This window comes from Ochlerotatus camptorhynchus, unplaced genomic scaffold (genome assembly GCF_037179485.1).
Source record: "Ochlerotatus camptorhynchus isolate MF236.1 unplaced genomic scaffold, CSIRO-AGI_Acam_v1.1 ptg000261l, whole genome shotgun sequence".
Classification (NCBI taxonomy): domain Eukaryota; kingdom Metazoa; phylum Arthropoda; class Insecta; order Diptera; family Culicidae; genus Ochlerotatus; species Ochlerotatus camptorhynchus.
Genome location: NW_027040751.1, coordinates 1,350,476 through 1,364,000, shown reverse-complemented (window position 1 = coordinate 1,364,000; position 13,525 = coordinate 1,350,476). Strand labels below are relative to the sequence as shown.

Here is a 13,525-nt window from a genome sequence, read left to right as displayed (position 1 = left end):
TACAATATTACATCAATGGATGTAATTTTGTTCGCAAAATCGATGTACATCGTACAATGTGATATTACACAACCGATGGATTGACCTGGTTGCAGCAGTTTCGATGTAATATTCAACAACTTTTTTTGCTGTGTAGGCTATTAGATTGACAGTTCTGCAATTCGATTTGAAAGTTTCAACTTTTAAAATTAAAGAATGAGCTACTTTTGAATTGACAGTTGGCCGACTTTTGTTTTGAATGCAAAAGACTTTCTACCAAAAAGAACCAACGCAAACTTTTAATTCTATCAATGGTTTTTTAAATTTTATTAACGATAATTTTTTGTGTGTACCAACAATCAATACGAAACTAACCATTTTAAATTGGCTCACTACTTGATTAGCCTATTGGTCCCAAGCAAACGATTAACGTATCCCATTCTAGTCGAAATTCTAGTACTACGCAATTTTTGTTTTGATTCGCTATGAAAGTTTGACAGATAAAATGAGGGGTTATTGTTTATTCCTATGTTTCGAGGGGTGAATCGATTAGCTTGGGACCGAAGAGAGTACCAGCAACAATCAATACGAAACTAACGATTTTAAATTGGCTCACCACTTTAGTAGCCTATTGGTCCCAAGCAAACGATTAACGTACCCTATTCTAGTTGAAATTCTATTACTACACTATGTTTGTTTTGATTCGCTATGAAAGTTTGACAGATAACATCAGGGGTGTGTGAATTCATGCAGAACATGCAGGGGTGAGTGAAATAGCTTGGGACTGCTTGGGACCGTTGTTCTGGTACTGAGTGAGCCAAAAATAATAATGATTTTCTTCGGGACCCAGTGGTCTTAGAGTTACCTCTATGGTACCAGAGCTGAGCCAAAAAGTGGAGCTCGTTTCTTCGGGACCATCTGGTCTTAGAGTTATCTTTTTTTTTTTTTTTTTTCTTTGGTTTGTTTTCCGTCGATCTTGTTTTCCGTGCTGAGCACCAATGCTACCGACGCCAGGAAGGCAGCTCCCACACCTGGACCCTACCTATCGACCCATCAACTCATGAACCGGGGACCAACGGCTTTACTTCCCTTCCGAAGGAAGACGTGATCAGAGATGTTATGCCTCAGAACATCCCGGCGGCGCCGACTGGGATAGAACCCAAGTCTTAGAGTTATCCCTATAGAGCTTTTTGACGTTTGATCGGCGCACACTACTGCACCATTTAAATCAAACGAGTACGAGCAAGAGGGAAATAGATTAGTGGGAAAACAAACCGTTCATTCATCCATGTGTGCTAGATAGAGAAAGACGATTAAACGTCGAAAAGGTCTACACACTTAGATTTTTTTTACAGTACACTGTAATTTTTTCCCGAATATGGAACAGCTGAACATTCGGTAATCCATTAGGTATTTATTTATTTACAATCCGTTCAGTAAATTTTCTTTCTTTGTGAGCTGTCAAAATTTGCTGACCTGGACTGTAGAATTTTCCTGAATGATCGGTAAAGTTTGCAATAGCGTTCAGTATAATATTTACCGAAATGACTGTACATTATTTCTCTGAATGAATGATAAAAAAAATGATTTTAATTGATTTATTAATTATTTCTTTCTCTAAATAAACGAAAAGATTCATTTGGCTCATAAACATTTATTTTTGTTTTTGTATTTTCATCGTGCGTCCGTTCAAAAATAATATTCTCTCTGACTGACACTGAGGGTACACCACACATAAACTCGCTTTTTTTCCTGTTGAGGAGGACATTAGATCGCTAAATGTCGAGCCTTATGTCCATGGCACATGAAAGCATATGGCCCAGTAATGAAAAAGAATTATACTTTCAGCGAATGGATTGTAGTAAAAAAGTAAAGTACTTACTTTTAACAAGGGAGCACATAAGAAAACTCATCTTAAAAATGGCAGCAAAAGTTGGGTTTGATATTATGTAGTTTACAAAATGTTCTGTAATTTTTACAAAACTCTCGTACAGCAGTTACTGTTTGTTTTTGTAAAATATTCGGTTTACAGTTCATTCGTCACAATTTTTACAGTATTGCGGAATTTCAGCCATTTACAGTTTTATTCAGTAATGTTTAATTACAGTTTATGGTAAATTTCAGTAAATTACGGAAATTCAGCAATTTTGATTGCGGAAAATTGGTAAAACAATATTTTTTACAAAGCTTTCGGTAAAAATTGTATTTTACAGAACGAATCCAGCAAAAAAAAGTACCGAACTAGATTTAAGAAATTTGGTGTGTATGGTGTTACCATCTAGGTTACCATGTGGTACACTGAAAAATTGCATTAGCAGCTTCGTCACCAAAGTTTTCGAGCCGCAGCGTCTGTCACATTGTGGTATAAGTGAAAAACATGAATAAAATAATTGATTTTCGTTTCGTGTCGAGAACACAAAAACTGAACTTTATTTCCAAAATGTTCCTGTTATATAGGGGGTTTGTGCTCTACCCGTAAAAAAAATCCAATAAAAATACAATGATTTTCATTGTCATTGTAAGGGGTCGTCCATTAATAATGTTACACATTTAGGGGGAGGGGGGGTTTTGAAAACTGTGACGAGCCATACAAAAAAAAAATTAAGGTCCATACAAAAAATGTGACAAAGGGGGGAGTGCGGGATCGAAAATGGGTTAAAATTTGCGTGACATAATTAATGGACCATCCCTAACCATGATATTTACTGTTAAAACATTGGACATTTTTGTCCATTACCATAAAATCACAATGAAATTCATGGTTCACAACAATGAAAATCATGGTATTTGAGAAATTTACAGTAAAAAAGGGGGGTTGTTACGCATCTTAACAATAGTTGAAGATGCTATTTCGAATAACAGACTGAAGTGGTAGTTTTTATACGATAGATGAGGAGGAGATGAAAGTATAGAATTGATAGTTCCGTTTAGATTACGGCAGTGTGAAAATTGCATATAGAAAGTAGATACACAGAAAAAAAAAGTTGTTGAATATTACATCCAAACTGCTGCAACCAGGTCAATCCATCGGTTGTGTAATATAACGTTGTACGATGTACATCGATTTTGCGAACAAAATTACATCCATTGATGTAATATTGTATCTTGTATCTGCCTTTTGCTATTACATCATTATTTCATACATCAGCTTGAATTACATTGATCGATATTACATTTTTTTTTGCTGTGAAGCGAGCTAGGATAACTTTTAAGGAAGGTACAAATCGGTTTTATCATCTCTCTTTACCAAACTCCCCCTTTTGAGAGGGATGGTGAGGGGTGTGTAAGTAAAGTATTATAATATTATAGTAATAATCTGAGTGGTGCGGAGAAACACGAAATGGTTGTCAAAAAGAATCCAACTGGTGCTGTCAAAAATAATCCAACGATCTAGAGCTGCTAAAAGTGATACTTTTCTCATACAATCCCCGTCGGCAGAGAAAGTATTGTGGTCAATGTTGAAAATATTGTCATTTCGGCATTTTTTTTACTAATATTCTTCAACAAAAAACTTGCTCAAATACTCGGATGTAAACAATGTAACGAACGAACGAACCTGCACGAACTGCTGAAGGAAGAATGCAAACAAACTTTATAAGAGTCATGTGGGTAGGTGCACTCCCAACACCATGTACACGTTATTTATGGAGCAAAGGGTGAACTTTCGACAGCATGTATATGCAAATTGTGAGCAGTGCATTAGCAAAACAATTTGTGATATCGGAAAATTTTCAAGTTGTTTCCTGCTGACTTGCAAAACAAAAACGGCTGTGTTCGCAGTACCCAGGTAATAATATTCAACAACTTTTTTTCTGTGTATTATTAGAGTGCACGCTATTTAAAAGCTTCCTAAATTTGGGTAGAATCGACGCAGATCGGTCAAAACTGTACATTCCTAAAAAATGGGTAATCTAAGTTGGGAATGATAAGTCGACAAATGAACAACATCGATCTGCTTCAGGTCGATGTTGTTATTTTGTCAACTTGTCACACCCCAACAAAGTTTACCCAGTTTTGATGATCCGGGTGGATTCAACCCAAATTTGAGAGATTTTAAAATAGCGTGTATTTATTATTTTTTGTTGAACCTGACTGTCAACCCTGGTGGCTACCAATGCTGGCTGCTACAAAAACATTGCTGCCAACGTAACTGAATGACAGCGCATTTTGTGCGAGTGTCACACGACGGCTGTCATCGTCGAAAAAGAGGAAGCAAATAAGACACGAAGTTGTGTAAGGAAATTTTAAGCCGCAATTTACCGTAAAATTGTGCTTGTAAAAGGCATTAAAATTTATCGAAATTGTCACTAAAGGTAAGTTTAAGGTATTTTTTATGAAAGTTGATTAAAATCAATCGTGATGCAATCGTTCTTGTATGTAAATTTTGCGAAAGTTTTCGCTTGTTGACATCTGGTTAGCTTGGGGGAAATTGGTAGCAATTCGATGACTTGTGTGATTCGAAGCTCGCTCGTCCTCGTTCAATGGTAACGGGTACCTTTCCAACACCCCTTGTTCCGCACCCACTTCGGCAGCTGTGTGCGACCCCTTCCGTAGATGTTTCAAGTTTGCTTAATCATACACAGCAAAATAAAGGAATTGCATTTTTGTTCCTTTCTAGGTGTTGCTAAACAAAGAAGGTAGAAGTTTTGTGAAATTGTGAGGACTGACCGAAACCGCACACGTAATGGCTGGTGCAATGATGTTCGATCGCGCACAGTCGCTGCAGCTGAATCGCCAGGATCTGTCTTCGATTGCGGCCGACCTGGAGGTGGACGAAAATGATGAGGAGCAAATCCGTCAAAAGGAACAGAAAATTATCGAGCTTGGCGAAGCCTACAAAAAGGAAGGCAAGGCTAAGGAGCTGGCCGACTTGATCAAGGTCACCCGACCGTTCCTAAGCTTCCTCAGTAAGGCTAAGGCTGCCAAGTTGGTTCGATCGTTGGTGGATCTGTTCCTCGATTTGGAAGCGGAAACGGGCATCGAAGTGCAACTCTGCAAAGAATGTATCGAATGGGCCAAACAGGAAAAACGTACGTTTTTGAGACAGTCCTTGGAGGCGAGACTGATTGCTTTGTATTTTGACACGGGAATGTATACGGAAGCACTGGCTCTTGGCAGTCAGTTGCTGCGGGAGTTGAAGAAGCTGGACGACAAAAATTTGCTCGTTGAGGTGCAGCTGCTGGAAAGTAAGACCTATCACGCACTTAGCAATTTACCCAAGGTAAGGAAAGGGGACATGATAATGGGTTACAAGGAGTGGCATGGTTTGATATGTTTGGTTAATTGTAGGCCCGTGCTGCGTTGACCTCGGCTCGAACCACAGCCAATGCGATCTACTGTGCGCCGAAGGTGCAGGCAACGTTGGATTTGCAGTCTGGAATTTTACATGCTGCCGATGAGAGAGACTTTAAGACCGCCTTCTCCTACTTCTACGAAGCGTTCGAGGGCTTCGATAGCGTCCAGAGTCCGAAGGCACTGACCGCACTTAAGTATATGTTGCTGTGCAAAATCATGCTGGGCCAGAGCGATGACGTGAATCAGATCGTCAGTGGAAAATTGGTGAGTGTTGGATGCTGTTGAGATGGGGAAATGTTTGATGATTTTATTTCGCTTTGTTTGCGCGCAGGCAATCACCTACTCCGGTCGTGACATCGATGCGATGAAAGCCGTTGCACAGGCCTCGCACAAGCGTTCGTTAGCCGACTTCCAGGAAGGTCTCAAGGAGTATAAACACGAACTGGAAGATGACGTAATCGTGAAGGCCCACCTGGGAACGCTGTACGACACAATGTTGGAGCAGAATCTGTGCCGCATTATCGAGCCGTACGCGCGCGTCGAGGTCAGCTACATCGCCGAACAGATCGCCCTGCCAATTGCCCAGGTCGAGAAGAAACTGTCGCAGATGATTTTGGACAAGAAGTTCAGTGGAATTCTCGACCAAGGCGTCGGAGTGCTGATCGTATTTGAGGAAACTCCGGTGGATAAGACCTACGATACGGCTCTGGAGACGATACAGCACATGGGTAAGGTAGTGGACACATTGTACCAGAAGGCTAAGAAATTGACGTAAGTACACCTGTCGAAAGTGGGGACAGTAGGTTCTTTTCTATTTAGGCTTTTGTTTTCCTGGTTCGTACGATGAGAGAAAAAAAAAACATTCACTGTTCAATTTGTCAATCAGTTGATCGTCTCTTATTATCCGTTATCGTTGGTTGGCACATTCACAAAAAAAAAGAAGAAAAATAAATATATAGCAAAAAAGAAGTCCATTAGCAACAGAAACTGAAAGATTACAACAGGAACGTATTTAACGAAATAATTAATAATATTCTGAACCACTAACCGTTGAATGACACATAAACTAAGACTTCGGGCATAGACCGGAAACGAGGATACTTAGAGCGTTGAAAAATAATTAAACTTCGATTTTCGCAGTCTGAAGCAGAAAAGGAAGGAGAGCAAGAACAATAGAAATTACAACACTATGCGATTAAGAGAATATCAGGAAGTGTAACCCACTGCAACATGATTTAATAAGAACAGCTTAAGACCTTCAAACCATTATCAAGTAAATTATTTCGTATAAATCTACGTCCAGCTGTTGGTTCTGTAGTTCGGGAATGTGATGACCTCCTTGTTTCGGTTTGTTCTGGTCGTGGCCGTCGCTGGATCAATGTGGTATGCGAAGGTATCCTACTTTAGCGAGTTCCCTATTGGGGGACCTGACAGTGCGACCACTGTGTAAAACAGTTTTAGGATTGCTTTCTACCAGCGATTTTTTTTTTTAGAAATGCGCTAATAGGGAAAATGGATGTAATGTCGGCCTAAATGCCCCTAATTTTGGCCCATACATAAATTCAGCAATCGACTAAATTTTCAATAGCGACCAAAAATATCCATCAGTACCGTCCCAATGCCGCGTTCGTCTAGATAAAATTGATAAACATCAGATTTTTAGCGATGGGCTCAATCTTAGATCCATAGGCCAAAATTAGAGCCATTTCCCCTAGATTGTTTTTTTTTTGTTATTGGAGATGTTTTTAAATTATCGGACAAAATGGGCCGAAGGGTCTCAGAATTTTACGAAATTTTGCCTTCAGGTAGAGATTATATTTATATCACAGACAAACAGACATAAAGCATAGAATAGAATGCCACATATTTGACGTGTAGTTCTGTTCTATTGAGAGATTCGTCACCGGGGGCGAGTTTGAACCAGGTCCGGTTGGTGAATTAGCCCGGGAACGTGCTGATAATGTGTCCGTCGCGAGTTTTGGTGGTGCTTCGGTTGCCGTGAATCAGCAAGTTTTCCGCGGTCGGTGTCGGAGATTATGAGCAATATGAAAGATGCCTCGCTGGATACGCCCTGGACTGGACGGGTGGTAGTTGGTGGCCGCGAAAAGTTCCTGGGGAAAGCACTAGCCGCGAACCTCCTCCCAGATGACACCATGGCAATGCAAGACAAGACAAGACAGTTGAAGGAAGTATCACGAAATAAGAAGCAAAGCGTAGAGAAAAACAAAACTACGGAACTCATGGATTTGCAGGATCAAATTAACATGGTGAGACCAGTCCGAATACTTTTTTTTTTTGGTATCAAGCTGGAGCTGCGTGACAGCTTAGTTTTCAAGACTTGACCCATTTGAATAAATGTTGCTTCTATCTTTGACGATACAGCAGAAGGACTAGCCTATGTTGGCCGCTTGAACACTGGATTCCGTATGTATTGTTTCAAGATAGTTATGGAAAAAATGCTGTGATGTGTGCGCGTAGATACATCCGCGTAGTAAACCGATTGAATAAGAAAATCCGTTTCGAACGAAATATCTAAATTATGTAAGTTACGAAAACCACGCGAATTCCGAAAGCCGTGCGAGACAACCGAAGCGTGAAAAAAAGCTTATTATCATTTAAAGAGTGCCACCAAAATAAATGTGATAGCCTATGTTGGCAAGTTGAATAATTTTGGTTTCCTCCCTAAATATTCTACTTATTTTACTGTTGAGCTTTGTTTCAATTTAGTTATTTTACCGCGCGTATCAATCATTTCAAGATTTCGCGACCGTACCGAACAAATTCTATACTACAGAAGCTCAAAAAACTTTTGGTGAGCTCTACCGCATTGCGAATCACTTCTGCATAAGCTCCGTAGACGTAGGCACGTTGATTCCGACAGCCGCGAAAAGTTAAACATGCATAAATATCACATAAGGAAAGATCGATTTTACGTAGGGTTTAGTTCATAGATTAACATTGACTGCTGTTTACAAATGTAAGTACTTGAACACTAAGAAATAAGTTAACTCAAATGCTTTAACAACATATATAAGAGATTTCGCGTATTGAGAGAATAATATAGTAATCGAGTACAACAAACTCAGGGGAATACAATACCTCCAAAAGTTTAAAAGCTATTAATTGTCACATACCTCTACTTTTACTAATTTCCTAAACTATTCCTCTTCTTCTTAATCTGCTTAATGCTGCCTGCGTTTTCTTTTTAAAGTTCAAGACTAAATAAGAAGATTTATTCTACAACTTTAAAGGTTAGTTGCCTCCCTAAGCGGACCCCCCGCATCCTAATTCTTTTGTTAATCTACTTAATGTCATTAGACTTTCTGAAGTTTCTTATTTAAGTTCATTTGATGATTATGATATCTCATTAGTCTAATTTAATAAATTATTAAAAGCTCTAATTCACCTAATCAATCATACCCCATGCTTTATTAAGTACCTGCACTTGTGCTTGTAATCTAAAATTAAACGTGTTTCAAGTACTTTTGATTTAAGCCTAAACCTATTTATTATATCTTAGTTCGACCCAGGTAACACCTTCATGTGACTAAAATGCTTCATTTTGAAGTTAGTTTCCTAGCTGATTTTTAAATTATATAGGGTATATGCTCCAACTATGCTCACACGCTTCCACTATGTCGCACCACAAAAATACGTATGGGTATGTCACAATAGAAGCACGCCACAGTGGAAATCCCGAGCCATAGTTCAAACACTTATCCCAAATCAAAATGAAGCACATATAAGATTAGTTACAATACCATGTACAAAAATGATGTTTAACATTGTTTCCTGAGTAATACTTCAATGAAAACAACAATGAAAGGTTGTCACGCAAATAGAAGGAGCACCGTTGGGCACTTTCTGAAATATTTCAATAGTATAATTCCCTTGCAAACCCAAATAAATCTATCTGCGTAAAAATAAATAAAAAAAAAGGGGTAATTTGGGGCAAAACCCGCCAGTAGCACACCCAACGTCAGTGCCTATACGTAAGCGTACTAAGACGCGGCTCTCAATTAAAGGAGTAACAAGTGTGATACTATCACTGCTGGACTAGATCTTTGGTTCTCTCATGCAGTGGTTTATCAGAGAGGGGAAGCTTAGTAATCCCCATTGCCTGCCCATGACGCCATTCTATCGCGGCATGAGCTAGCAACGCCGACCATAAACCTACCGTCTCCAACACTCTACTATAAAGCATGAAATTAAGCCCGCCCACCAACAGCAAGGGGAGGGAGACCAGTCCAAATACTTTTTACAATTAAAATAACAAACTAAATACGTGCCAGGATTCAAAAACACATTTTGAAACTGGAAGTGTGTGTGTAATACTTATATCTAATTGATATAGGTAATACATACATACGGGGCTTATTGGTGGGCGTTGGCCAGATTTGAATTTTTCAGATATAATCCTAAATAGGACCTAGATTATTTAATACTCTAGTAACCTCAAGTCCGTGCTCTGTCACAATGTTTCATTGTGATTAATCAACACTCAAAGGGGTAAAATATCAAATTTGGGGTGAATTTGAAAGAAAGGGAACTTGGAGTGTAGACCGCACTGCCCACTGGACGATTCTGAAGCCTGGCCAAGTGAGTGGGGTATGGGTTTATTTGATTGGACGTCATTTCCAATGTATATATTGATACATTCAAACCATTGGCATTTGAGATAAGACAGAGATAGGATGCGGAAGGGCCCGCTTAGGGGAAGCGTAACCCATGTTATGGTTTCCATTTATTAAATAGTTCAGATAGGCTGGAAATGACAGGTTCATAGTGAGAAAATGTACCATATGGGGCCCGTTCACTGATCAAAATCAGATTCACATCGTCAGACCCTGCCCAAGAATAAGGGGATTGACGATGTCTTGTCAAGTTTTATTTTGAATTTGCGTTTTGCATTTAATACTCTAGTAAATCTCGCGTCCGTGCTCATTCACAACAGTGTGATGTGTCAATACTCACTGGGTTATATGTCTTAGACCAGTTCCAGATTAGTTTGCTATTAATATCTTCTGCATCGCAGTTCGCGATAGATTACTAAATATGGGTTCTCTTTTCCGCCCATAATAGTGTGAGGCGAATAGAGGCAAATAAATAGGGAAGACAACACCATGACCCAAATAAGTAACAAATGCATGCGGCAAGAGGAAGCAGACAGAAAGGATCATGCCGGTTGGAGACAGCCAATGTATACTGGACGAAGCTTGTATCTAGTCGTATGTGCAGGAAACCGTAAGTAGGATAAGAATCGTAAAAGGTGTGTGCTTGCTTGATAAGATCCTAACTTTACTTTAAATACACGGTAGGAATCCCCTCCCCATGGACATGGAGGTTGACTGGTACTGAAGCAAAGGGTTATGTTTAATTTCTTTATATTTGCAACGATGATGATTTCCCATAGTGACACATATCACCTTCTTAATGCTTCAGTATACCTCAAACGATTAATTCTTGGTTGTTAATAGAACTTCCTTGATGCAATCGGCTGCTTCATGCAGACTGAGCAATTCTGATTATAGTATCAGATTTGTTCTGTATACAGAGGAACTGGCAGGGCTTATTTGAAACTTCTCACCAATAAAGTAATGACCTTCTAGTAAATTTTGCATATCATTTTATTAATATTTTATTTTATTTAAGCATATTATTTTTGTTACAGTCAATTAGCATTAGCATACAATACAAGAGATTTAATATTACTTGCTCGGTTTTGCGTAAAATAATCAATATGTATTTTGCTTGTAATAACGTTTGATTTTTTTTTTTTTTTTTTTGTGATTTCAAAATTTTCCTAGTTTGGTTAGAAGTTTCGAAGCTAACACATGTCCACAGGCCTAATAGAAAGATAGACAGACAAAGCGTATCATGAAGAATAGTTGCATGCAGGGTTGCTTCCACTCACTTTCTATAGATGAGTGATTTTCGGAGTTTTGAATTCGTTAGATGTTGTAGTGGAGGTTTGTGTTGTTGGATGCGGGAGGAGATTGGAGGGCGGGTGTTTGACGCATAGAACCTGTCAATTTCGCTTTCAGAGTGTCGCAGTCAGCGGTTTTATGATTCGTGAGCGCTCGCGATTCGTAGAATCGTTGATTGTGACTGCCAGTGGATTTGGCGGGTTTTGTGTGTCGGACGCTTGCTTTTTGGCATTTTCTTGTGTCTAACATGTGCAGAGTATCATCACAAACGAAGTGACAGACGGAGCGGCTCGAAAACTTTGGTGACTAACCTGCTATTGCAATTTTTCAGTGTACCACATGGCAACACCACTACTACTGGATTGTACCACATGGCAACACTACTACTAGATCGAACTAGCATTTTCACCAAATGTACTAGAATGTTTTGGTTCTATCTCTTTCACTCTACTCAAAACTGAAATGCATAAAAAAATGACAAAATGATACGCACTCTTTGCACACTGTCAAAGAATCATTGTACACAAAATCAACTTTGTTCAAATCAAAACAAAAAAACTAACCCATCTGGTGGATGATGGCACAAGCTTCCAAGAAAATTCTATTACAGTGAACCACATTATTTAAATGGATTTCTTCGCCAGTTAGTCGTCTGTCACTTCGTTTGTGGTATCATTATAGCGTCTAATGGTTTTGAGATTCCTGGTTGCGTGAAATATACTTGTGAGAATATCTTTTTGAGATCTTAGTAGTCACGTTTTGTTTGTAGTTTATATGTTATTTCTTTCATGTAATTATCGTAAATAATAGTTATTCAATAATAGATAATTCATCCATATATTCAATAATAAATTTAGGAATGACTATAATTTAGATACCTAACAATTGGACAGAATCACTAGCAAGAATAGGTTGTGTTCGCCTTCGAAAATATCGATTCGTTTTTTCAGGGTTGTAGTTTTGGTTTTCATCAGTGGCCCGGCTCTGATTGTGAACGATTTAGGTAGTATTTTTAGGTAACTATTTAGCTTTTAGCACAACTTTGCTACTACGAATCCACAAAAGACATTAAATTGGAGGCGGATTCTGGTACGGAATTACAGGCTGCTATTCTGAGCAACTTATCTTCATAAAATTAAAAATTACATTTAGGTATTAATTAGCAAATATGAATAGTAGTTAACTTTAACATAATTTTGATAAAACAATCATTTCATCCAGTTCACTTTAAAACAAACAAGTATGAAAGGAGATTGCTTTGAATAAAGATAAAAGTAATAAGCGCAATATTAAACGACATTAAATTTGAATCTGATACGGTAGGCCATATAACAGAGTCGATAGCCATTGCAAATCAACCATCTCTACCTGCTTATTTTCCTAACTTTCACTATTATTGCTGTTACTCTGACTATCCCCTATGTTCAACAGCTTTCCTTACTATCCGGTATCGTAAACAGGATTCATTTGACCCCTGTGGTTATTATTCTGTGATGCCAAATCTATACCTCTACCCTGGTGCAGTATGGACAGCGATTTTTCGCTGGTGACTTGGCCCTATGACCCCCTTCTGTGCTTGAAAATGAAAATGAAAATGAAATGAAACTTTACTTTAAATACACGGTAGGAATCGAATATCCATTTATGATTAAGGTTTTGCCCATTTTTCAGTGGGAGTGGCAATACTCATTGATGAGTGATTTATCGTACCCATTTATTAGTAACTGTTAGCCGCTAATGATCAATTGATTTACCTATTTTAGAATTACCTATACTTCACATCAGAACCTCATTTCCTTCAATTACTACTCCGTCGCAGCACACACCTTATATGGATCGCTAACCTTTATTTAGTTTCAGCATTGTCGACATTGTTATTGTTATTGTGTCATGCTGGAGGGGGCATTGAGTCTGGTCGCCAGTGTAATTTTGGTGACCAATTATACACCTTCCATGCAGCAATCAGATAGATAAAGATGAGATGGCTCTTAGATAATGACTTATGTGAGTCGATTGAAATCAGCCGAATATTGAATGAGGGTTTAGGTGATCCTTAACATAGAAGCGTAGATGGATAGATGAAGGATAAGAGAAAGGAGAGAAAAAGGTATTGAAAAACAGAATTGGTAGAGAATGAGTGCTGATGAATATGCATTTATGTTTCATTTAGTTATAATGATTATGAATAATACTTACAGTCTGATGATGATGTTGCCTGTTGCCTGCCTACTTTACCTGTTATGTGATACTTATCATCACAGAGTCCAACCTTGAATCGCAGACCAGGTCTACTAACAAAACACTCGTTCCGAGAAGGGGTTTAT

General features: G+C 38.6%; 2 protein-coding genes across 2 annotated transcripts in view; both read left to right on the top strand.

Annotated features, from left to right (window-relative positions):
- LOC135705201 (uncharacterized) overlaps positions 1–13,525 on the top strand; it is a 217,881-nt gene that overhangs the window by 179,545 nt on the left and 24,811 nt on the right. The window lies entirely within an intron of this gene.
- On the top strand, positions 4,182–6,570 carry Rpn6 (regulatory particle non-ATPase 6). The gene is made up of 4 exons (XM_065226771.1): positions 4,182–4,292; positions 4,598–5,200; positions 5,269–5,538; positions 5,606–6,570. The coding sequence occupies exons 2-4, from the start codon at positions 4,664–4,666 to the stop codon at positions 6,047–6,049; spliced, it is 1,251 nt and encodes a 416-aa protein (XP_065082843.1). The 5' UTR covers positions 4,182–4,292; positions 4,598–4,663; the 3' UTR covers positions 6,050–6,570.